This window comes from Lupinus angustifolius, chromosome LG17, assembly GCF_001865875.1.
Source record: "Lupinus angustifolius cultivar Tanjil chromosome LG17, LupAngTanjil_v1.0, whole genome shotgun sequence".
Lineage (NCBI taxonomy): Eukaryota > Viridiplantae > Streptophyta > Magnoliopsida > Fabales > Fabaceae > Lupinus > Lupinus angustifolius.
Window position 1 is genome coordinate 1,975,745 of NC_032025.1, and position 27,160 is coordinate 2,002,904.

The 27,160-nt window shown below is 34.1% G+C and overlaps 3 protein-coding genes and 3 long non-coding RNA genes across 7 annotated transcripts; 4 read left to right on the forward strand and 2 right to left on the reverse strand.

The window, feature by feature from the left end:
* Positions 4,474 to 8,474, forward strand: LOC109331004. Its single transcript, XR_002105723.1, has 3 exons — positions 4,474 to 4,486; positions 7,376 to 7,441; positions 8,381 to 8,474. It is a non-coding gene; the product is annotated as an uncharacterized LOC109331004 (long non-coding RNA).
* LOC109331002 lies at positions 7,487 to 8,188 on the forward strand. Its single transcript, XR_002105721.1, has 2 exons — positions 7,487 to 7,883; positions 7,999 to 8,188. It is a non-coding gene; the product is annotated as an uncharacterized LOC109331002 (long non-coding RNA).
* Positions 10,417 to 10,758, forward strand: LOC109331003. Its single transcript, XR_002105722.1, has 2 exons — positions 10,417 to 10,454; positions 10,541 to 10,758. It is a non-coding gene; the product is annotated as an uncharacterized LOC109331003 (long non-coding RNA).
* Positions 12,350 to 15,517, reverse strand: LOC109331000 (protein HGV2-like). The gene is made up of 6 exons (XM_019565279.1): positions 15,176 to 15,517; positions 14,081 to 14,337; positions 13,623 to 13,823; positions 13,405 to 13,495; positions 12,948 to 13,212; positions 12,350 to 12,869 (listed from the first exon to the last, which is right to left on the reverse strand). Exons 1-6 carry the CDS (start codon positions 15,439 to 15,441, stop codon positions 12,543 to 12,545), a joined length of 1,407 nt encoding a protein of 468 aa, XP_019420824.1. The 5' UTR covers positions 15,442 to 15,517; the 3' UTR covers positions 12,350 to 12,542.
* Positions 16,685 to 21,532, reverse strand: LOC109330999 (wall-associated receptor kinase-like 14). 2 transcript variants are annotated; one of them, XM_019565277.1, is made up of 4 exons: positions 21,424 to 21,532; positions 20,291 to 21,038; positions 18,276 to 18,356; positions 16,685 to 18,146 (listed from the first exon to the last, which is right to left on the reverse strand). In XM_019565277.1, exons 2-4 carry the CDS (start codon positions 20,991 to 20,993, stop codon positions 16,861 to 16,863), a joined length of 2,070 nt encoding a protein of 689 aa, XP_019420822.1. In that variant the 5' UTR covers positions 20,994 to 21,038; positions 21,424 to 21,532; the 3' UTR covers positions 16,685 to 16,860. The 2 variants fall into 2 exon arrangements, with proteins under 2 accessions (XP_019420822.1, XP_019420823.1); XM_019565278.1 differs by lacking the exon at positions 21,424 to 21,532 and adding an exon at positions 21,336 to 21,415.
* LOC109331001 (myosin heavy chain kinase B-like) lies at positions 24,954 to 26,619 on the forward strand. The gene has a single exon (XM_019565280.1). It carries the CDS (start codon positions 25,249 to 25,251, stop codon positions 26,617 to 26,619), a length of 1,371 nt encoding a protein of 456 aa, XP_019420825.1. The 5' UTR covers positions 24,954 to 25,248.

Sequence of the window (27,160 nt, forward strand, 5' to 3'; positions counted from 1 at the left end):
CATTCTCCAACCATGAAGAGCAATTCGTGTTTCCTCTCAAATTTCTTGCATATCTTCATCATCAATCATCTAAGAAGCATTCACATCATGAGCGGACAACTGAGAAAGAAAACAGTGGCCAACAAGCCACACCCTCCCCCGAAGAAACTCAGAGGTACATCGGGTTCACAACCCCCAGTGGAGTTCGATCGTTCCAAGTTCAGGAAGAAAGGGAAACAGGAACGATACAACTTGCTGCTTAATTGGATTTTCGTCCCTGAAAGACGAGTGGAAATGGAAGCGGATGAATATCCTGCTTTCATGACACCTCTACATGCACTGAAGTGGGGTGTGGTGGCCAAGCCACATGCCAAGTTTGACCCTGAAGTGGTGCGCGAATTCTATGCTAATGCGTATCCATTGGAAGGGGAGGAGTTTGTCAACCAATCCTGGGTGAGGGGAAAGATTATCCTTTTTGATCAGGATACCATCAACACTTTGCTGAATAACCCGTTTGAGGCTCAAGAGGGGGTTCTGTGTGAATATCACCAAGCAATTGTCGACCAGGAGTTCACTCCGGACAACGCTGCTGCGTTATTATGTGTACCTGGGCGTTCTTATAGCTGCAACAATGATGGACAGCCTCTTCGTATTTACAGAAAATATATGACTCAGTTGGCTCAGGCGTGGATGATCTTTGTATTGCATAATGTTCACCCTAACAGTCACGTGTCCTCTATGCCCCTGCTGATGTGTTATCTGGTGTCTGCTATTTTGCGGGGCATGACAATTGATGTGGCTGAAGTCATAGCTCAGGAGATGTTCCGCACTGTGGTTCGTGCGGGCAAGAAAGGTTCTTTGGGGTATCCATCCTTGATCACTGAACTCTGCGCTCAGCAAGGGGTTCAAGTGAATCGCACTGAAAATATTAAGCCCCCGATTACCATGCAATACATTATTCATCACTGTACGGGGAATTCTGATCCGCAGCAAGGACAAGGCTCTAATTCACACCCACCCCCTCCAGATCTTTCACTTCAAGAGCATTTTCGTCGTTTGAACTTGCAGAATCAATGATGGCGATGGAGATAATAATGAGGAGGATGATTTTATGGCTTCATGAGCATCAGGATGACATCAAAAACAAAAAGACTGGTTTTTCTGTACTCTTAGTTGTTTACATGTTTATGTTCTGTTTAGATTGTATGTGTAGGTTGTCTGTTTAGGTTGTTTGTTTAGGATGTAGGTAATATGTGTATTTTGTGTTTTTGTACTATGTAATGGGTATGTTTGGTTCAAGCTGAGTAACAAGTGTAGTGAATGGAAACAAAATCTGGTAAAATGTTTTAGACTATCCAAGTATGCTTGCTAGAAACATGTCAGAAAAGTTATGATTCTGTGATTGTGATTAATTAGAGCTCTTAAGTCAATTGTTTCGGGATAAGAATGTTGACTCAAACACAGATAGGTGAAATAATGAGCAGTTAGTCAAAGGAATATGACCTTAAACCTGGTGAGAGAATATATCTATACACAGATGAGTAATTTTGCTGGAATTGCATTAATTAGCTTTGCCTGATTTTTTGTTGTCATTAAATAGGGAATACCATGGAGATGATTAAGGCCTAGTTTAGGATAGTCGAGCTACAGCCAGAAAGCCAACCCATATTAATCATGAACCCATTTGTTTTGTAACCCCTAGTGCATATGATGTCTAAGTGTAATGGTGAGTTTACAATGTGGACGTACATCTGAGTTGGAATGTGACTCCTTCTTCAAGCATAAGACTATGAGGCAACAAAATGTTAATCTTGTAAAAAAAAAAAAAAAGAGAAAACCACAAGGAAAACTCAAAATATAAGAGTCAATTGAAGAAGGAGAACCACAACGGTGGTTGATAGTAAGAGTGTGGGGTGGTACAAAAATTTGGAAAACAAAAAGTAAAATGTGAACAATCAAAGGAAGTATTTGTATGCACTAATGATTTGTTTTCCTCTTTGTATCCGAGAAAAACCAAGTTCTTTGTAGCCTAACCTCATTACAACCTTATGTTAAGTCCTTGAGTGAAACACTTAACCTGTGAGAACGAGAGAATTCCTCTGATCTAATTGAGTAGTTATTCCTTCTATTCAGTTTGGAATTGAGTTGCATGAAAATTCGGTCTCAGTAGACTTGGTTCACTATGATTAATTGTAGTAAAATTGTACATGATTTGTGGGGCACTTAGTATGCATTTATGTTATAATTGTATACAATTCCTGATAACTTAGTTAATTTTGCTCTATTTAGGAATTTATTGCGCCCAGATACCTTGAACTGAGTTACACTTTGTTACTTTGCTTGAGGAGTGCCAAAAATTAGTAAAATTGTACATGATTTGTGGGGCACTTAGTATGCATTTATGTTATAATTGTATACAATTCCTGATAACTTAGTTAATTTTGCTCTATTTAGGAATTTATTGCGTTTTTATTGTTTCAGGTTAACAAATAAAGAAAAGAGGAGAAGAAAAGAAGAAGGATGAAGATTCTGAATAGTGCATGTCTTGCCTAAGCGAGGAAAGAGTCGCTCAAGTGACAACTAAGAGAAAAAGCAACAAAATACCTGATGCTTCTCGCTCAAGCGACGGATCTTCGCTCAAGCGAGGTGTCCTAGCTCAAGCGAGGTAGTGGGCGATAATTCATCAATTGCTTCTGTTGTTCGTCACTCAAGCGAAGAACACCTCGCCCAAGCGAGGAGCTCAAGCCTGGGAATCTCTTGGATCCTCGCCCAAGCGAGAATCTCTAGCTTGGGCGAGAGTATGGAAGTTGGAGATAGAAGTAGCAGTTTCAGAATGGAAAAGGCACTCACTCATACTTTAGAAAAGAAATCTGACACGAAAGGGGGGAGAAGAAGATAGAAATCGTGGAAACGAGTCTATTACTCACTTTCTTTGTATTAGTTCATGATTTAGGCATTATAATAGCGAGAATGAGTGGCTAGTTCTTCATAGTTGGGAATCGAAATGTAATCTTCTTAAACTTTTGTACTCCTGGATTCAATTCTATATTAATGTTATTTGATTTTGGAAAGTTGTTCCATATTTATTGCATGATTTCAATTAAATACTGAATTCATGATTTAAGGTTCAAGTTTAACTGGGAAGTTAAACTTGACACTGGATCTGAATTGTCTTTCTTCCTACATAATTGATCCAGGGATGGACAATGATGTAGGAACTGCTTTACATCTGAGTTTAATTTTAGTTAGTCATCCAATTATCTAAGGAATTGGAAGTTGGGTGATAATTTAAGAACATTACATTCAGGGAACTGATGTAATTGATTTATGAAAAATGTATGGCAAAATTCAGTAACTTCACAGGTTGTTAAGAATTGAATCTATGGATGTATAAAGGGAAAGAATGATGAAGTTTCGATCCCGACTATATTATTTTTATTGTGTAGGAATTAGTATAAATCCACTCCGCTCCCTGAGGACGATAACCTGGTACTTTACCGGACTTTATTACTTGCGCGATACGGTACACTTGCCGTTATAAAAATATCTAACACCTTTTCACCTAGGTACTATCATATAATTGACAGAACTTCAGGAATGAGACATCATCTTTTGTGAGGCAAATTCAATTAAGAAATGTTCTACTTTCTGATTTTTGTCGATATTGACTATTCTGGATTCGAAGTCTTGAAATCTAAATCATGTTGTTGCTGATTGCAGACCCTTTGTTTTACCTATAAAATGATTCAAGGCTTAAGCAGAATATTCGTGACAAACTGGATGGACTTTGCACTTTAGGAATGGGGCATTATCTTTTGTGAGGCCAATTCAATTAAGAAATATTGTACTTTTCTTCTTTTGTCAATATTGATTCTGAATTCTAAATCTGCTGTTGTTGACTGCTGATCCTTTTGTTTTGCCTATAAAATGACTTAAGCAGACTAATATGAAAAACTGGAAGGTCTTTGCACTATGGGCAGAGCAAAGTTATGAGCACTAGCCATAGATGAAGGAAGAAGAGCATGTAAAGCTACATACGTGCATGGGCAGCTTATTGGTTTTTATAGCCCAGTTATTTTTGTTTGTAGTTCTAGGTAAAATGCAGACCAATCACTGTCAAAAGTGATGTCTGTCCTCTTTTTGTTAGCTAGCGTTTTCATTCTTTATTGTGCTTTAAATTTGTTTATGGATAAACGAAATAGCAGCCTATTATCATCTTCTTCAGACAAAGGATCTGGAGAAAAAGAGCCAAAGTTGCTTACAGATATGCACAAAGCTGTCCAACTATTTTGTATGGAAGTGCCAGTTAATCAAAAGTTTATAGTAGATATTCAACAACTATCAATCCTTTATTCTACTCGGTAGGATATGAAAAAATGTTTATAATAGACATATTTTGTCAATTTATCATGAAAAATTGTCTGATTTGTGAAATTTAGCAGTGAAATCCATTGTGTATATATATGGAACCACTCTGAGAAATTTTTCTACTGACTTCATAATGCAGGTTGAGCCTCGTGTACTTATAATGCAATAAATGTATTTTGAGATCCTATGTTATGCTAGGTAAGACTAAACTGACATTCTGTTCCAAAACCCCAAAAATGTTTTTGAGGCAATTTCATGGGTTAAACTGTTTTCTTGGAAAATTATATTCTGCAAATTGGTATGTAGGGTATAATCTGCATGTTGCTCTTGTCAGGTACACTATATGGGCTACAGATCTAGTTCTTGATTATTAATCAAGAATGACTGATCCTGTGATTAATTGAAACTATGATAAAAACTGAATATTGGCAAGAGAAGAAAAATTCTTTATTCATCATGTGAAATCAGATGGTGCCTTTGACCCTATTTTCCTCAATGAATTTTAAATTTTGATGAGACCCTTGTTGCCATGATGATTTTTTTTATCCTACTAAGACGCTTGTTGGTGTGATGAATTTTTTATCCGACTAAGACCCTAGTTGCCTCAACGAATTGTATATATGAATAAGATAGCCTTGATGAATTTTTATAACCGGATAAGACCCAATGAATTTTTTATTGGATTATTTTAAATCCTAATGAGACCCTAGTTGCTTGGATGACCCTAAATGAAATTCCAGAAGGAATTTTTTGTTCAAATTGCTAATCGAGATGCTATACTTGAACTTTTTGAGCCTATACAATACTAAATGCAACTGTAGTGAGTTCTTTAATATTAATAATTTTGAAGTGGATTGCATTGTGGGTTTATGACCCAAACTACAAATGACAATTGCTAAAAGCAATGACTGCATGGAATCTAAAACCTTTTATTCAGGATGGGCATGTTGGAGACTTGGAGCCTGAGCCTATACAATCCTACATACAACAGGAATGAGTTTTTTTAGTGTAAAGGTGGATAGTATTAAGCCTTGTGCCTTGGTAACGGTATGTTTAAGACTTTTATATCCCTAAAAGCAATGACTGTGTGATTTCTTTATTCATAATTTAAGATCAACACGATATGATTAGCATAATCGACCCATGTCTCTATTGCTAAGGAAAATCATGGGGGATTTCTCAATAAGTTAAAAGGCCATTTAAGTTTGGAGATCATTGTGATTACTACTAAGCTTTGCCCATCCTACCACTACTAAGCACCTCCTCCCTGTTGATTAAATTTATAAAAAATAGCTTTTTCTTGCATTGTGAATAGAATAGATTTCATGTTCAAAGTTCCTCGTCCTTTAAATATGGGGAGGTTGTTAATGTTATGTCTGCTTTTGCTAATTTTGTTGTTGACATATGTGGAAATTGTAGGAAAACTTGGAAAAGAGCGAAGTTCTCCCTTTGAGCATTGCCTCCTATTCTTTGATATGGAAGAGGTCTGTAGGAATCTGCTCTTTCCAAGCACGAGCTAGCCTTGACCTGCCTTGAGTTTGTTCAAATTTCTTATGTAGATGTTATACTTGAGCTTTTCAGAGCCTATACAATACTAAAATATGGCTGATGATATATTTGGACTATGGTGCCTTTTATTCAGGATAGTCATCTGGAGCCTGAACCTATACAATCCTAAATGCCAGAGCCTCGTGCCTTGGTGATAGTATGTTTGAGCCTTTGATATCCCTATAAGCAATGGCTGTTTAATTTCTGTGTTCATAATTTAAATATTGGTTGGAATGTTTGAGGTTAATAGATGACCTAAATGTATAAATTCTCTTTATTCATAATTTAAAATCAACATGATATGTTTGAGCCAATATGTCCATGCAACTGTAACATGGCTCAAGTGAGGGGATTATAAGATTAACATAACATACCCATGTCTCCATTGCTAAGGAAAACTCTAGGGGATTTAAAAGCTACAAGGATATAGAAATCAAACTTTTTTCTTGATTTGTTAGGGAATTCAAGCAACGCTGAATTGCAAACTAAAACTTTTTAGTTTCTAATATCTTCTAGTTTTAGAGTGCTTCCTGTACTCAATACATTCTGCAATGATCTCACCCTAGGAAAAATAGGTGCAAATGAATGCTTTGGTTTTCGTCAGAAATTGTTACCTAGTCATCAGGATAAGAGATTTCTTTAAACTTGCACTACCATATTTATAAGCTCAAACAATGCATGGGCTTCAAGTGTCCCTCCCTTCTTCAGATTCGTTTTGAAGTATTTTCTCTCTTTTATTTTCTTTTTGGTGAGCTCTTTAGCACTGTTTCTAATGTCTTAAGGGCTCAAGGCATGTTGTTCTGGATTTTCTTTTCTTGCATAATGGAGTCCATGGTATCTCCATATACACTTCTTCTTTGGCCATGTATAGTGTTGTTCATGTTAGTCAAGGAGATTAATTCTAATAGAATTTAGGTAATAATTTTTCAAGCCAAATTTTTTGGCATGTTTGAGTGGCAATATGTAATCTCATATCTAGTCATATTGGCTCAAATTTTTCTTGCATAATATTATATTTTTTGTTTCCTTTTCCAAGCTCTTAAAGAGATTGGATGTCATGCATAGGATGGATGGCTATAATATCAAGTATCGTTTGGGTAATGAGATGGAATGGTTGAGATGAACTAAGATCGTGTGGCTAGCTTTAGATGGCAGATAGAGAGGAATGGCTGGCAGAGTGCCTGGGTTACTCAAAGCTTAGGAACAATATTACACAGGGGGTAAAACTTGTATGTATGAAAATCCTTAAGGAAAGTGAAGGAAATCAATATTGGACAGTTGAGCAACTTAGTATATTTGACTGATAGTGCTAATTGGAATATGCTCAAAGGTGAAAGTGTTGGGTGAATAGTTCTATAAGGTGTATATTCTTTTGGTTCTTAAACAAAATTTTGGAAACTAGTCCAATAGGCGAACTATGGTTGCTGTAATAGGTGATTATGAACAAAACCTAGCAGAAAGAAGGAAGAAGCTTGTAAAGTTATCGCTGACCTGTTAGACATCATTTTGGTGAGTAATGGTGCAGATGAGCATTCTGAATTGAAGGGTAAAAGTCTAGGCATCTAACTTTGGTTATGCAACCAAAATTTTCAGTGTTAGTTGTGTTGTAGTTGATTAAACCCGACTTACTGCACGCCCGAATCGTGCATATCAGTAATTCAGTATATGCAATCTATTTTTGAAACTAAGGATTACACGTGAAGGGAATACGACATTATATTCAAGCCAACTCTTGCACATTTAGTATCTTATAACAAATGGTATTTGAGACTTCTACTTGAAATTCTATTGTCATTTGGCTTGAATGAAATCTGCCACATGGAATATATTCAAGCTAACTCTTTCTTGATCATTTTCCTTATTAATGGCTTCTTCCCCATTGTTTGCTTCTTCTTTTTTTGACTTATTAGCAGGTGGCTTTGATTTGAAACTCCCATGCACATGCAACTATTTGCATTGGCTGACATTTTATGATGGTGAAAGAATATGTAAGTCAGGTTTATATAATTGATATTTGTTTTTGATCCATTCTTTGCTCAATGTTGGTGGTGCTTACTGCTTAGTTTCTTTTGAACTTTAATTCACCTGGTTGTGGAGGTGCAGATATGTAGGGAATGGTGATTTGGAGAAGAATGAAAGGTGAAGAGAAGTTTGGAGAAAATTGGTACCTTACCTTATGCTAAATAATCTTTCCATGGTTTAGGATAATGGTATTAGTTATAACTCATTTCTTAATCAGTTAAACCACAAGTAAGCTTAAAAGGCCATTTAAGCTTGGAGATCATTGTGATTACTACTAAGCTTTGCCCATCCTACCACTACTAAGCACCTCCCTGCTTAAGAAATTTATAGAAGGTGGTTTTTTCTTACACTGTGATTAGAATAGAATTCATGTTCAAAATTTTGTCCTTTAATTATGGGAAGCTTGTTAAAGTTATGTCTGTTTGTGCTAATTTTTTTGCTGACATTTATGTGGGAATTGTAGGAGATCTTGTAAAAGAGCAAAGTTCTCTCTTTGAACACTGCCTCATGTTCTTTGGTATGGAAGAGGATGGTAGGAATATGTTGTGTTGTATTCTGAAAAAGGACTCTGACGCTCAAGTCAGTATAAGAGTATGATTTAGAGAGAAAAATTAGAGCGAGAGTGTATGTTACCCTTGTGGATAGAGGCTGATTGCTTAACTGGTTGCCTCAATGAATTTTAAATTCGGATGAGATCTTGTTGCCTCAATCAATTTTAAATCCGGATAAGACCTTCTTTCCTTTGATGAATTTTAAATCCGGATGAGACCCTAGTTGCCTAAATGAATTTTGAATCCGAATGAGACCCTAGTTGCCTCGATGAATTTTAAATCTGGATGAGACCCTAGTTGCTTTGATGAATTTTAAATCCGGATAAGACCCTTTTTGCCTTCATGAATTTTTAAAACTAGATGAGACCCACCTCAATGAAGTTTTGTTGTTGATAATTTTAAATTCTAACGAGACGCTATTTGCTTGGATGACCCTAAGTGAATTTCGGTAAGGAATTCTATTTAAATTGCCTATCGAGATGCTATACTTGAGCTTTTGAGCCTATACAATACTAAATGAAACTGCAGTGAGTTCTTTAATATTAATATTGTAGAAGTGGATGGTATGTATTGTGGATCTATGACCCAAACTACAAATGACAAATGCTTGATGTAAAAGAAATGGCTGCATGGAATCTAAAACCTGGTTGGTATGTTTGCAGTATGGTGCCTTTTATTCTGGATGGGCATGCTGGAGCCTGAGCCTATACAATCCTAAATGTTGGAGGCCTTGTGCCTTGTGACGGTATGTTTGAGCCTTCAATACTCCTAAAAGCAATGACTGTGTGATTTCGTTATTCATAATTTAAATCTTGGTTGGAATGTTTGAGGTTAGATAGATGACCTTAAATGTATGAGTTCTTTTTATTCATAATTTAACATCAGCACAATAAGATTAGCATAATCGACCCATATCTCTATTGCTAAGGAAAATTGTGGGGGATTTAAACACTGCAAGGATTTAGAAATCAAACTTTGTTGATTTTTTAGAGAATTGAAGCAACACAAAATCACAAACTAAAACTTAGCTTCTAATATCTTCTTGTTTTAGAGAGCTTCCTATACTTACTGTATTCTGCAATGATCTCATCCCCTAGCAAATAGGTGTGAAAGAGTGCTTTGGTTTTCATCAGCAATAGTGACTGAGTATGCTCATTAGGATAAGAGATTGTTTTTCTGCACTGCTTTAAATTTGCACAACTATTTTTATAAGATGAAATAATGCATGGGCTTTTCAAGTATCCCTCACTGCTTCAGATTCGTTTTGAAGTACTTTTTTCTCTTTTATCTTCTTTTTGGTTGGCTCTTTAGCTCTGTTTCTAATGTCTATGGGCATGTTGTTCTAGACCTTCTTTTTTGCATAATGGAGTCCATGGTAACTCTATTTGGATTTCTTCTCTGGTCATGTATATTGCTGTTCATGTTAGTCAAGCATATTAGTTCTAAACTTCTAATAGAATTTACGTATCAGGCCAAAATTTTGGGCATGTTTGATAGAAATAGTGGCAATATGTGATCTCATGTCTAGTCATGTTAGTGCCAGATCAATGTTATATTTTTTTCTTTCCTACTCCAAGCTCTTAAAGAGATTGGATATTGCGCATAGGAGTGGTGACTCCATCCACCATCATCTGGCCAATGGGGTTGAATGGTTTAGATGACATAATATCCTGTGGCTTTAGTTGGCGACTTGGCGGGTAGAGAGGAATGACTAGTAGAGTGCATGGGTCGACTCAGAGCTTAGGAACAATATTGGTCAGTTGGTAAAACTTGCATCTATGAAAATCCCATGGTTGATTATGGATAGTATCATAGTATTATAACAAATAGTTTGACAATTTGTTGAATGAGCAACTTACAATGTTTGACTGACAATGCTACCGAAGAATTGTGAGCAAGGAAGTGAAAATTCTTATGGAAAGTGAAGCAAAACAACAGAATAAATAAATATTGATGATAGCTAGAGTTCCTAACTAACTTCTCATGGTATATGTACTTTAGTATCCACAAATTTTACGAGTAACTTCTAATTATTACACTGGTATATCAAAAAATATTTCTGTCTGTGAAAGAATCCTTTTCCCCTAGGTACTATCATGTAATCGACAGAACTTTAGGAATGATGCATCATCTTTGTGAGGCCAATTCAATTAAGTAATATTGTACTTTCTGCTTTTTGGCGATATTGACTATTCTAGATTCAAGTCTTGAAATCTAAATCTGTTGTTGCTAATTGCAGACCCTTTTGTTTTACCTATAAAATGACTTGAGGCTTAAGCATACTAATGGTGACAAACTGGATGGACTTTGCACTCTGAGCAGAGCTAAGTGATAAGCACTAGCCATATATCATGGAAGAACAAGAACATGACAAGTACACACATGCAAAGGCAGCTTACGAGTCATTATAGGCTAATTATTTTTGTTTGTAGTTCTAGGTATAATGCAGACCAACCACTGTCAAAAGTGATGTATGTCCTGTTTTTGTGAGGTAGATGTTTCATTCTTTATTGTACTTTAAATTTATTTTTGGATAAATGAAATATCAATCTATCTTCTTTAGACATAAAGTGGAGAAAAAATAGCCAAAATTGGCTAAAAGATGCAACACAACTATCCTATCTCTTTGCATGGGAGTGTTAGTGAACCAAAAGTTTATAATAGACTTATTTTGTCAATTTATCATGAAAAAACAATGTAACCATGGATCTTCCTGATTTGTGCAATTTAGCTATCAAATCATATATATATATATATATATATATATATATATATATATTTTGAAGCATTGCTAAATTTTTATGTTGACTTGTAATGCAATAAAAAGGGCGAGCCTCGATGCAAGATATGATTGTTACATCTATCATTCTCAGATTCTATTAGGTGAGAGTTTTGTGCACTTATAATGCAATAAAAACATTATCTTTATTGGTCGATCTTATCTTATGTTAGTTAAGACTATACTGACAATTATCATGTAGTAACCTTCCTTTGGAATACAATGGTACTTAAAGCTGCAAGGGAAAACTCGGGAATTTAAAAGCTGCAAGGATTTATAAATCAAAATTCGTTCTTGAATCTTTAGAGAATTCTAGCAACAAATCATTAACTTCTTAATGTCTTCTAGTTTTGGAGTGCTTTCTACACTTACTGTATTGTGCAATGATCTCTTCCTAGCAAATAGTGCAAAAGAATGCTTTGGTTATGCCACCCACTCGTGTGAACAACATCTTGATACTGAAGGTAACACCTTACATAGTTATCCAATTTCTTAGTGGCCTTTCAAATCCTTTAAGGAGCGCATAGAAAAGTTTCACACAAGTTACTACCCATTCCATCTAGCAAAGGCTTATATACTTCATACAGAAATTAATAATTTCATAAAACAAACTAAAGATAGATTAGTCTATTATTTATCAGAACATGACTAAAGGAACTCTTACCAAAAATACTAATTCAAGAAACAACATTAACTTGTCCAATTAAGACATTTAATATACAATTATAAGATGACAAGGGAGGAAAACACCATGTGGGCCATAACACCTTCACCCGGTTTAAAAACGATTAAGGGAGAAAAATACCAGGGAAACCCCAACGGCAGAGCCAGGATTTTAGTTGAGAGAAGATATTATATATACACACACATACCTAATTAAGGGTGCCAAAATACAAGAGGCTGTGATTTTTTTTAAAAATCATTCAAGCATTTAAGCTATGTAAAATTCACGAGTCTCCCAATATACAAATGGTAAATGAGCTTAACATTAAAACGCATAGCATGTATGAGTTTGGTTCAAGTAGTAAGACCAAACAACCTTGACATAGCTGGATATGGGGTTAAAAACTTCAATATTGAAGTATTTTGAAACTTGTCAAAAGATCAATTAATCGCACATACAACCTACTGAAAGGAGAATATATCGTTAAACACTTCCTTAAAAACAGCAAATCATGGAAACTGTTGATAACTTATGATATCAATATTTGAATGGGTCACCAACATGTTTGACTGAATTCAAAGTTCAAATCACTCCCCCACATAAAAAAAGATCCAAGACCTAGATAGATACATCAAGATGTCTTGCCATCACCTTTATCATCGGCTGACTCTAATGCTGGTTTCTTCAGTGTGCTGGCTTCTGCTCCACTGGCATTTGATGCTCGCTTAACTCCTCTTCCTATCACACCAAGGTGTGTGACTCCAGCAGATCCATTCGAAGCAGCAGTGGAAATGGTTGGAGAGTCAAAACCTCCACTGCAGTTGACAGTTGCCAACTGTGAGGAGCCCGCTTTTCCAACGGATGATTCCTTCCCACTGCCTGCCTTGGCCGATGCTATGCCCAGGAGCTCAGCGAGAATTGATTTTGGGTTCAGGACTTGCTGTTGCAGATCTTCAAGCTGCCATTCCATAAATTTCCACTTATAACGATAACAAGATAAGATAATAGATATCTTTACAAAGCTTCACAAGTCTACCTTTTTTTCCAGCTCACTTGCGAGACCTGTGAGCGTTTCGATCTCTCCTTGTTTATCCGCAATTGATTTGCCAGACTCAGAAATGTTGTATGTTTGTACATCCTGATCTAACTCAGCAGCAGCAGATGTCGAATCTGAAAAACTCTTGGCTTCATTTTTAAGACGCTGTAATTGTGCCTTACAAGCAGATGTAGCCTTCTGGCAATAAGTAATTGCTTCTTCAGGCTTAGAACCAACCTCCAAACACAAGCATATGCGGAAATTTCTGAATTCATGAGTTAAGGATGTCTATGCAGTGGAAAAACAACATAATTGGCCATGCTAAATTGCAGAGTTTAGGAACCAGTGAACTAGTAACTTATAGCAGCTTCTTAATTGGTTTTATTTATCGCAACTGGGTAAAATCTACACACATCAGTAAGAGCACAGATCCATATAAGAAATATGATAAGGATACAAGTCAGTAATTTTTCTATCATCTGGTTCAACCAGACGTTCTAAGATTGATAGTGCCTTCTGGTAATCAGAGAGAGAAGTATCAAAATCCTCTGCATAGAACAGAGCCAAGAAATAATACAACTTTTAGTATAACACTATAAATTATCCCCTTTTTCTTGTGTGTTTGTGAGTGGGAGTATTAGTCAAAATTAAAATAAACATAAGGCATGAAAAGACCTCTTTCCAATGAAACATCTGCCAATGTTGATAATATGTCCACGTGTTCTATTGTATTGCCAGAGTGCTTTTCAACAATGGCTCTAGCAACATCAAGCATTTTCCATGCCAGATCCAGGTCAGAGTCATCTTCATCAGCTTCTGCCAAGTCGTCAGCATCACTATCCTCATCATCTTCTTCCCGGTCTTTCCCAGTGGCCACTGTTTTGTATTTCAAAAATACTACTATTAATAAGACTTCTTAAAAGACCTACCGATGAAACTAATGCAAATGGTATAAACTTATATACCCAGCATTGGCCATAATTTTTACAGGAACATTCTATAGTTTTAGTAAGAGGAGGGAAGATTAAGGATATACATGGAGTGAGAAATCACATAGTTAAAGCATGCTTTCTATCCTAAGCATTTAAAACTAGTGCAAACTAATAAACATATACTGGAAGTAAAACACTCACAATCATCTGAAGCAGCACCTTGGTCATCTGAAGTCAAGTCCTGCCCAGCGTTGGCTGAAACAGATGTAGTGGAGGAGTCAGCATTCAATGAACTCTTCACCGATTCATCTTCATTGGAGCCATGTTGAGATCCACCCTCTTTCTTGGGTACACCAGCCAAAGGATCAGCTTCCTCTTGAGCCTTGTACAATAGTGCACACCCATATTTGTAGTATGTGTTGACACACTCAGGAGCAAGCTCACCATAACGAGCAACTCTATTTAAATTAAGTTTTCATTCAGAACATCATAAGTAGAGCAAAATAAGACTGCATTCTTGGGTAGACATGAGTTCAATTTGCATATGACACAAATAGAAGCACCAAGCTGGTTTGGCAAAATCTACTTGGTGGACTCAAATCTGGGAATATCAATCGGCCTATCATTTTATACAGGTCCATTGCAAAAACTACTTTCTGTATATCTATTTTTTCCAAGATTGAATGTTGACCATGATAGGTGAGAACTAGGCATAAAATACCATGCATAACAGTGTAATATCTATAGGCTTCGTTAGAATACGTATCCATTATTTAAAAAGTATACAAGCTTAATTTCATCTATTAATCAGAGGCATTTGGAAGAGCTTAAACCAGAGCTTGTTTGGGCTCTTGTTCGGAAGGGCTTATGGAAATAGCTTATGACCTTCCTGTAAGTCCATTTTAGCTTACACTAATAAACTCACCAGAAAAGCTTATGAAATAAGTTAACACGAGCTTTCAAAAAGATAAATGCCATAAACTCGTATGTCATAAACTCATGTGATAAGCACAACCAACATGTGCATACTCTATAACCTTCATAATGCAGAGTTTAACAAACCAGACTGAATAATTGCATGTATGTTTTGAGAATTGAGCATATACACTGCTGAAGTGCTGCGAATAAAGATGCACATAGAATAGAAGTCAACCATGGCTAACATGGAATATGTGAAGATCAGATGAGATAACATCTTAAGCTAATAGCAGAAAAGTCCACTTTTGAGTGAGAAATATCCAAATAAAGAATCAACAAGTGCAATTTATCCAAAACGTAAGCAATTAAAAGAGGAACCTGATCTCGAGAGCACGGCTAAAGTTATCAGCGGCATCTCCATAATCGTAAATTTTCATGGCCTTGTCCCCGTTAACCATAAGCTCCTCCGCTAACTCCAGGGACGCCGGAGCAGAAGCTTCAGCAGCGTTGTTTTTATTGGAGACGGAGTCCAAGTTGGTCTCCACGGAGATTCCGCTTTCCGTTAGGGTTCCGTCGACAGTAACAGCTTCCGCTAGTTGAGGCACCGTTACGGAGGTTTCAGATGCAGGAGCTTCTTCCGCCATTGCCTTCGTCTTCGTTGAATTTGTGTCACGAGAAATAAGAAGGAACTTTCGATATCAAATCAGTGAAAATGAAATTGCGCGAGGGTTTTAGTTTGGGGTTTTCATTTCTGGCGCAAAATATTAAATATGAAAATATAAACCCGAATTCAAATGGGCCGTTATACCCGAACCGTTTTCTGAATTGTGGTCAATTCAAATGGATAGGGTATTTTGGTAATTAAAGAAGTTCGTTAAAAAGTGAAGTTGGCACCTCTAAGGATAGATCATAGAACCAGAATGAAATGAAATGAAAAGGGAAACCTTTTATTTCGGTATATTTCATTTCAGTCCAATAAAACTCAAAAAAATACAATAAGTATGGTTGATTATTGACATTTTAGAACACTGGTTAAAAAAAATTCTTTATCTTTTAATTATTCTAATTATTAGGGGTGAATATTGAAGATTTTTTAAATTATTAAGATATCACATGTTTAGACTTTATATTTACTAGTGTGTGGTTAATATTGTATATTTTATTTTTATATATTTTATTTTTTAGATTAGAATGTATTTGTTGTGTTTGGTGTACTTTATATTATAATTTTTGTATTTATGATAATGTTTATTTTAAGGTGAGAGATGTGTTAATTAATATATTGGTGATGATTACTTAGAATTAATGATTTTTGTAAAAAATAAATAATGTTAAGGGCAAAATAAAAAATGTAAATTATAGAAATTATACCATGTTTTGTCTTTATATATATACTAGTGTGTACAGGCACTTCGTGTCTGCCGGTGAATATTGTGTGATACTACATATTCAATTTTTATATATTATATTTTTTGTATTTATGATAATGTTTGATTTAAGGTGAGATGTGTTTTTTAATTAATGTATTGGTGGTAGTTGCTTAGGATTAAATAGTTTTTTTGTAAAAATTAAATAATATTAAGGGCAATATAGGAAATGAAATTACAAAAAGTTATTTCAAGTTTTGGCTTTATATATAGTATAGATATAGTAAAGATAGTATAGATATATAGTGTATATATATAGATAAAATTTCTATTATAGTTCATCCGTTAAGATATTACTTTTATTTAAAAATTTCATTAAAGTAGAATTAAGTGATTACTTTTTGTGGTCTTTTACAAAAGTTGTATGTTCTGTCTTCCTTGTACATTGCCCTCAATGTTTTTCATATCATCTGCTTAAGAGCAACATTCTTTTCATGAAAAATAAATATATAAACACACAGCAAAGACATGATATGATATATAGTCTTATGGTGTGAAGTGATGTCTTTAGCAGTTATTGCTATATCTATTTTATGTATGATTGGCATTAGGATTCTGCTTTACTAACAACATCCTAGGCTAATATCCAATTCATAAATCATTGTTATTATTCACTTTGCTATAAGTTTGTAAATGTCACTGAACTACATTTTCCAGCAAGCTGTTTGTTGAAGGTGAGCTATGTCCACTTGACCAAGGATCATGCACTGATATAGGAGAATTATCTTCCTCCACAATTTGCAATGTACTATCTGGCCTTTGTGGAACAATCAATCTCTCACTCCCTTTCCCTGCTCTCTTAAGATTAATACCACTCAAAGACCTCTCACTTCCATTGCGAGGCGGCGATGAATTCGCGGATCCGATGGACGAAGCTGTGCATATATTTTCCTCCATAGTTGCCCATCCACTGCGTCTGATGTGTTCTAACTCCTCTGCCACTTCAGTCATAGTAGGCCTCATGTCACTATGAAAAGCAAGGCATCTAAATGCAAGCTCAGCCACCTTATGAATGGAATATAGTGTCCATGCATCTCTATTTGGTTCAAGGAAAGGATCTATTATCTCATCAATAGATCCACTCCTAATCCTTTCAACAGCAAGTGCAGCCAAATTAACCTCACTCTGAGGCCTAGCAAAATCAACCACTTTCTTAGCAGTTATTATCTCTACCAAAACCACTCCAAAACTATACACATCACTTTTATCAGAAAGATGAAAGTTTTGGTGATATTGTGGATCAACATAGCCTGGAGTACCTTGTGGTGCAGTTGAGATATGTGATGTTTCTGTCAGGCCAAGCCTAGAAAGTCCAAAATCTGCTACTTTAGATTTGTAGCTATAATCCAACAATATATTAGTAGATTTTATGTCTCTGTGGTAAATTGGAGGGTGAATTGCAGAATGTAGATATGCTATAGCATTAGCAGTTTCAGTAGCAATGGTAAGTCTTATTGTCCATGGAAGACCTTTACTCCTCTCTCTTTGCAAATGCTCAGAGAGTGTTCCATTAGGCATATACTCATAAACAAGAATCTGTTCTCCCCCTTCAATGCAACAACCTAGGAGTTGAACTAAATTTGGGTGACTCACTGAAGAAAGAAGCTTTATCTCATTCATGACTTGATCAACACTATTGGTGTCTCTATACCTTATCTTTTTTATAGCAACCCATTCATCATTGTGAAGTTTTCCTGCATAAACTGTGCCAAAAGCCCCAGTTCCAAGCATCTGTTTCTCAGAGAAGGAATTTGTGGCTCTTTCTATTTCTTTATATGGGTATAAAGGTACACTAGAGTTGCCTGCAGCATCATGTATTAGGCGCTTCGCTCTTGTATGTTTTCTCAACCGAGTAGAACGGTGCTTAACACAATAGCATACAAGAGCGAGTAAAGCTACCACCATAGCTCCAGCTACTATCACTGTCACGTGTGAACAAAGCACAAGGATGATACCATTAATCAAAATTCTTCATTATGAAAATTTAAAAGTATATTTCAGTATGAATATGTTTGTGTAAGGGTAAACGTGCGTTCAATCATAGTATATACCTCCAACAATAACACCTATCTGGGTTGCTTTCCCACATGCACCAGAAACTAGTGCTGAAGAACTGCAACTTGATGATGAAACTGCAGATAAACTAAGGAAGGATTAGTAAAAATTTATCAACAAAATGTCACATGTCACCTTTATATATCATTTTTTGAAAAGGAGAAAAAAAGCTTTAACTATGACACTCACAATGGCACGTAATTTAGTAGAAAAGAAAACTGTTAGGTGTATGTCACTGGGATGATGCAATGAAAACAAACCGTTGATTTTTATAAACCTTATATTATATATTCATTCAAGGAACAAAGAAAGAAAGATATATTAATCACCATCTCATCATTAATATTTTATATCTCTACTCAACTACGAATTTAAGATGAATTGCTGAGGTATATGAAATGTGTTGATTGGGTCAGAACAAAACATTACTCAAATTTTAATTTACTGATAACTAGAATCACACTCAATTTCCTTTATCCACAAAACAAATATTCATAATCAAATTGTGGGTCATGGCTTGATGCTTGTAACTACCTTAATATCATGTCATTTACTCAATTATTCACTCTCATTGTGAATGCGTTTTGACCAATCTCTCCCCTTTGACCAATACTATTGGAAAGAAAAGTTCAAATTGATCCAAGTCCGACCAAACATGTGCAGCCAGCACATGTTGACTTTTGAATAATTCTTTCTTTCGGAAAGTTTCCATTCAAAACAAGAAGCACATCAAAAGCGAAAAAAATTCAAACCAAAAAACATGCATTTTACATATTCCCCGTCTATGCATAAGATTTCAATAGGATCAAAACAATAAAGCAATGAAGTGTAACTCTAATTTCACATCAAGATTAAGGAGCCTATGAGGGTCCTTATCATCATGTTATACAAGACTAAAAGAATCAAATAATGAATCTAATGCTTATCACACAGAAAAGGTTGATATGTGTGCTCTGGATAAAGCATATCATCCTGGGCCTTTAATAAAGTGCAAACCATTCTTTTGACCAGAAGAAAAAATCCAGTCTTTTTTCTTATACTAATGGGATTGAATTGATACTTTGATAGCGACAGAATAAGGCTATTCAAGTTAATTAATAAGATTAAACCTTATTTCATAGTTAAACAAATTTGCATTTTTCGTGTCATTTTGAAAGATAATTCAGCGTAAACCGAAATTCATAGAGATCTTGTGTACATATCTTTTGTTCTTATTAATGTCCAAAACCAATCAAAATGTTTCACTTTATTAAAAAATAAAAATTTATTTTTTATATTATTTGATGTTCCTTCATTAAATAGTAACATAATGACAAAGTCATTTTGGGATAAAGGTTCCCGTCCCACTCTCTATTCCTCATAGTATGTTCAATGAAAGATTATTTTTTCATTTCATCTCTAAAACATAAATTGTTCTTAAATTCTTCCTGTAAGTATATATATTCTGAAATAGATCAGTTCCAATTAATAAATATATTGGTTATACAAAACCTACCCATATTAATATTCCATAATCCACCGTCACTTTTAATTTCGTTCTCTCTCATCTCATACTACAGATTTGCTTAACTTTTCCACAAGAATACGTTATCACATAAGAATATTTACTTAATTAAGAATTTAAGATAATAAGATTTCAACAGAGAGTAAAGCATAACAAGTTATCTTACAATAATGGCATTAAGAGCACCCGAATTGCAGATTGATCTAGAACAACCTTTTCAACTAAACAAAATTGAGGTGTCGGTATATGGTTGGCTATTACATAAAGCCACAACCAGAAATTCCCAATTGTCACATCAAACACCACTACATCATCCCATTATTATTACCACTATTCTTCCATGAACAAGTATCAAATTTTAACAATGATAATAATTATAATAAAAAACTTATGAAGAGCTCATTTTGATAATTAGAAGGGTTCATTTTCATAATTTTTCTTGAAACAAAGATAATGAATTGAATTAAAAAAAAAGCTTAAAATCATAAACTCTTTTACAGAACTTACCTTTCTTGCAACCGGTGCCATCAGTGAAACCATCTCCAATGAAACCATCATAGCAGTGGCACCTGAACCCAAACATCCCTTCTTGAAGATTAACCGTGGCGCAGGTAGCATTTGGAGAACATTGACCACACGAACCATAAAGCCACCACCGCAACTCAACAACCTGAAACTCAATCCTCTGCCCAATAGCAACCGATGAGAACAAGAACTTACACTTACTTTGGTTCAACTCCTCGTATGACACAACATCTAACTCTTCATGTTGCTTTTCCGACCTAGTAAAACAACTTATGTTGCCACTTTTACTGTCACAATTTTCCACCTCAGTCTGGTTCCCTAAGAAACTTGAGGTTGGAATAACGCAGCCACCGAGAGGAGTTGAACAATCTTGTACTAGAAAACTGTTGTCCCATGTGGGGGCAAAGTTATCACTGAAAAGTGGAACAATTGATTGCATGCTACGGTTGCATTTTGATGGAAGATTAATGAATATGCTGCTACTTGTTACGTTTTGGATAAGAAAATCACCAAGGTGGATTTGGTTGTTGGTACAGTTTAGTTGTACACCACAACCCTTAGAGAAGCCAATAGGATATTGCAGGGTTTGTTTGCCACAATGATGCTCACACTTTTGTGCTCTTATTGTGTATACCATCAAGATTGTGAGGCTAATAGCAAGGTTTATTTGGTGATGAAGAAACATTTTTTGGGATTTCAGGGAACAGGGTAATTATGAATTGTCACCCTTCTGCAACCAAAATAAACAAACTCAGTAGAAGATATATACTTTGGTCTTTGATGATTGAATTGCTTAAAGTTTTGATCTTTTGAGAAAATAGAAAATCATAGTATATGTTGTTGAGCATTAGATGATGGATTCAATGAGAAATTAAAGCTTGTGATGGATGCAGTTGGGCATCCATCTATCTCAATAAATGATGGTTTATTGAGAAGTGTCAATAATTAAATAAAATTAAAAAACAAAAGTTACAATTTTGAAGTGTTGTTGTGTGACTTTTGTTTGAGCCATAATAAATATGCATACCTTAAGGTTCTGCTTGAAATTAATGGATTAGTACTTAAGTCTAAAGCCAAAAAGGGAAGAAAAAAAGTGGTATTCAGTTTAACGTTACCTTCCAGTAGAATATAATGGAATGAAGTTGCAGCAGCATAAGCATAGAGACACTCTTGTTCTGTGGCGTCTGGGTCTATTTTCTGGAATTACAAGGTAAATAAAGTACATGCCGTTGACATCTTCTTTTCTTGGATTTTCATTGAATGGCCAATATACCCTTCATTTGTTTTCACCGATGGATGGGATCACATGTCCTCATTTATGTATCAAGTTAATGATAAAATTTAAATAATTTAAAAAATTATAAAAACATAAAGTAATTTTAATATTATTTTGTAAATTTTGATAATGATATGTAGTCCACGGGTGAGGGTTAAGTTAGTAAGTGGGAAAAATGTTAAAAGACAAGATTAAAGTGAAAATGTATTACTATAAAGAAGTGATATAGTTAGGGAGAGAAACTTTAATTTAATATAAAGCAGTATTCTTCTGAAAATAATCATTTATGAAAAAACACTGTTATTAATATTGGATCGTATTGCCATGTTCAACCGGTATAATACATATATTATACTAAAATGTTGTTATAGTATATATCTTAAATTTCACTAATATATGGTTTGTTCGGTGAACCACGTATTAAATCAATATATTAGTATATCACTACCTGGGCGATTTAATTATGGGCACAATATTAATAAAACTAACCAGCAGTAATATTTGACTGTCTAATAATTAACTTGTTAAAAGAGAAAAAGTATAAAATTTGCAATTATCAACTTGATAATGTTATGAAAATATCCACCTCGGATACTATATATGCAATTTGTATAGTCAAATTTCATAAATCTAATATTCAAAACCTGGACCAACCGAGTCAGAATCAGAGTTTCTGTTTGAGAGGGAATGTGATAGAGAAGTAGCTTAATGAAAAAGATGTTGTGTAATAATACGTGTACAGGTAAGAGGGTAAATAAATGCATCACCCAAACAACTCTAAACTATTAGCCATGTGCAAATCGGTTTTTCATATGCGTGTGTTGATTGTCTTCCTTTGGGATCATAAGCATACCGTGTGTTTAAATGATTATTTATTTTTATATTGTTATTTATTATTGTACTAATTTTTCATAATAAACTTTAACTCCACTGATGATGTTTTCGGCTTACATAAGATTGTCTACCGTGCATGAAACCTTGTGGGAAACAAAAAAATTTTGAACGAATTCAAATACTATATTTTTTATCAAAGAAAGGTTAAGAGAAAAGTAATAATATTTACCTCGAACCATTCCTAAAATCCCATAAGTTAAATTAAATATTTTAATTTTGACTATTTCAATTAATTTTTACTTATTTAATTATATATAAAAAAATATTTATATTAAAAAATATTTATTAAAGTAATTATTACTTATATTCATTAGTATTCATAAAAACAAAAGTTAATAAATTACGTATTATTTAATTATATAACTAAAAAATAAAACACCATACCTAAAAAGTCATCTAGTATTCAACAATTAAAAAACAATTGTGCAAGGACCAAAATGGCACGTGTCTCATTCTCTAGTTAAAAACTATTTTATATTTTCTCATGTGTTTTTAAATGGAGACCATACATCTATTTTAAGTTGAAAATGTGAGGTTTTACGAAGGGGAAAATGTTAGTTTTGAAAATAATAATCATAAAATTGTTATTCATCATGAAAAAGTGGTAGGATTCCATATTTCATATTTAAAAACCGATAGAATTTATCATTTTAAATTAATATATAACTCTTAATAATATATTGGATTTATTTATTTTAAATCAACATGTAATTCTTAACCAATAATATTTATTCATTTATATCAATAGATATCAACAAGGCGTTAGTCAAAGTGTTGTAATATCTCGCTTTAGATCCTCATAATGACCAGAAAATTAATGATTTAATTCTTATGAGCGACATTTGTTGGGAAAGATAATCACACACTCTAAAATAAACTAATTCATTATCGGATATTTTGATAGTACAAAAAAATATATATCAATAAATAACTCCTAACAATGAGTGCAATTTATTATTTATATTAATTTTAAAGTTAATTTTTGTCGTCTTTCACTTTGTGGTATACAAAATTAGGTGTTCACATATAGCCATATTCATAAAAATATTCAACTAACACTCATAATAATAATTTACACGTGGAGATATGTATCATGATATTTGTCCACGGGTAGTATACACATTCTTAAATTTAATTTATTTATATATTTTATCAAAAAATATATATATTGACAGTGTAAGAGTTTTATATATTATTAATTCATCATCAACTATTCATTTTTAATTATCATTGATTCTTAAAAAATAATATAAATGAAAATGAATGATGTACTACAATGTATAAATCTTCACACTGGTCGTTGATAGATATTATAGTCAATACTTTATATCTTATATTTTTTTAATATTTTGAAATTATATGTAATGTACTTCATTATTTTTCATAATAAACTTTAACCATTAAATTATATTGAAAAACTTATCATTTATGTATATTATTATTTAGAATAAGATTTGTTTACACTTAAATTAAGTTATACTTAATCTTAACCATTCATTTTCTTAGATCTAATAGATCAAATGAATGAGTATAATAAGTGATGAGAGAGAAAATAAGAAATCTAAAATAACTTTTAAGTTTAATTCATTTGGTCCGTTATATCTAAAAAAATGAATGACTAAAATTGAATATTATAACTTCTGTAACTAAATTTGGGTATAAACGAATTTCTCATATGTTATTTATATAATAAATATTTTTATATATATTGATTATTACATAATATAGGAATATGTATTTAAAATTTTAATAAAATCTCTTATTGAATACTGAATTGATCCATAACAATTTTCTTATAATGTAATTAATACTTTTAAAGCATTGGTTAAAATATCCTTATTATATTTCGACTTTGTTATATGTATAGCAACTATATATTTTATACAACTTTCTTTGTGAAAAATAAATCAAGGTCATAATTACCTAAAAATAAAAGAAATTAGAGCACATAATAGTTTCTCTTTTAATTTTTATACAACAACGCTAATCAACTTTAATAAGTTACGAGGGAATTATTTCTCTTATAAAGAATGAAGTTGTTAAATTTATAACCAGCTTCTACTGTATTAGTGAACTATGGTTATGTATTGTCTCAAAATGTTAATATTGTAGACGTGTTTACATGTTTTGAGAGTTGAGAAGAACAGAGAAAAAACACGAGCTTTTTTTTATAAGAAAGAAAAACACTAATGTTAGATTTATTGAGTAAATCAAATGTCGTTTTTATAGGCAACAAGAAAAGCCAAATCATCTCATTTACTAGTTCAATATCTAATCTTATGACATTTCCTATTTCATATCCACCCCTCTCATCAAAATCATATCTAGAGTAATGGAAAACAAAATGAAATTAATATATGTTAAAATTTGATTGGATATGACAGAGTTGAAAATATGATTTTAGTATATGTAATATGTCTTCCTATAAACATGGACATGCATGACATATATAACACAATGAGACATAGCTAACTCTACCTGGACATGGTTTCAAGGACTAAAAAAGCAACTTGGGAATGTAAATGCCAAACCAAACATACCTGATCCAACGATGTTTGCAAGTTTAGAATGACAACAACATATTGAAAAACAATGTTTTGGCGATTTCGCATTTATCATTCGTTTCTCCCTAAACATCGTGCCCATCTTTAATTTATTTGTCCTCCCAACAAACACTACCTTCAATTCATATATTTGCCTCTAATCTGATTAATTCGTCCACCTTCAACATATCTTCATTACTTTGCATTATAGCAAGGAAGGAATAACAATGACAGGCTCTTCAAGAAAAGGGCGCATATTCGCAGAGGAAAGCAGCACTAATGGACAAAGATTCGGAAAGTTAAAGAAGGAGAAAGATGATTTTGATGGTTACAATTCTGATAACAATCCTCGAAAAAATAGCCCGTTGGATCCTCAAATGGTTGTAGATAATTCTCCATACGACTCAGATCTTTCTCCAGTATCCAAGTCTCCATGGTCTTCTCACATGAACGAAGAAAGTTCGATATTCAACGACGAACCTCTTGTGGGGTCACTAGTCCGCGAAGAGGGCCATATTTACTCTCTGGCTACGACCAAAGACTTGTTATACACTGGTTCTGATAGCAAGAACATTAGAGTATGGAAGAATCAAAAAGAGTTTGCGGGGTTCAAGTCCAATAGTGGTTTGGTTAAAGCGATCGTGATCGCTGGAGACAAAATCATAACAGGTCACCAAGATGGAAGAATTAGGGTTTGGAAAGTGTCCACAAAGAATGAGACACTACACAAGCGAGTAGCTACATTGCCAACACTAAAAAACTTCATAAAATGTTCGATGAAACCAAGCAATTACATAGAAGTGAAACGTCACCGTCAAGTTTTGTGGATCAAGCACTATGACGCAATCTCATGCCTTGGCTTAACGGAAGATCATTCTCTTATATACTCCGCTTCATGGGATAAAACCTTCAAAGTTTGGAAAGCATCAAATTTCAAGTGTTTAGAATCGGTGACAGCTCACGATGACGCCGTTAACGCTCTCGTGGTAGGGTTTGACGGGTTGGTATTCACCGGATCCGCCGACGGCACCGTTAAGATATGGCGTCGTGAGGTTCAAGGTAAGAGGACAAAACATTTGCTCTCACAAACATTGTTAAAACAAGAGTGCGCCGTAACATCATTAGTGATAAATGAGGAAGGTACTTTTTTATATTGTGGTTCCTCTGATGGGTTCATAAATTTTTGGATAAGGGAGACAAATCTTGAACACTGTGGCGTTTTGAGAGGGCATAAGCTTGCAGTTTTGTGTTTAACCACTGCAGGGAACTTGGTATTTAGTGGTTCAGCTGATATGGGTATATGTGTGTGGAAGAGATCAACGTTGAATAATGAACACACTTGTGTTAGTGTTTTGAGTGGACACACTGGACCAGTTAAGTGTCTTGCTGTAGAGAAGGATTGTGATGCAATGTGTAATGAGAGAAGGTGGATTTTGTATAGTGGGAGTTTGGATAAAAGTGTGAAGGTGTGGAAGGTGTCAGAAAATGCACTCACTGGCCATAACAACCACCAAGCACCGCGTCTTAGTCTTGATAGTTACACAAGAGAATTGCCTAAAGTTGCATCTTTAAGAAAAATGGGGTCAAGAAGATACTAGGATATGTATGGTGTATCGTGTATGTGTTCATCACATTCTCTGTTTGGGTTTTACATGGGAAAATATATACACACAACATAAGGAACTAGGATCCTCAAGGTGCTAAGTGTGTCAAAATGGAACAATCATACTTAATACACAAATGATTGTTTTTCTTATATATCTAATGGTAAAATTGTGTTTTCAAGATAAAGAAAAGGATAAAAATATTATTACATGTTGAATTTTGTCTGTTATTATATGACACTTCTCTTTATTAATAAAAAGCATCTTTACTAGTCAAAATTGTTGCATGCTACTTACTTATGGTGTTCAAAGTGCTGGTGTAAGTATATAGATTGATTAGTTATTATTATTTGTGCACAAAAAGATCTAATGATTTCAAACAATTGTTCCTGTTAATTTGGAACTGGAGGCAGGTTATGAATTACTATGATGAAGTTCTTTTTCTCTTTTCACTATTTTTTATTTTGATAACGATAGGAAGAAAGGTTGGTAAAATACATATATACTAGAACTTTAGGTGTGATCTGTTTATATA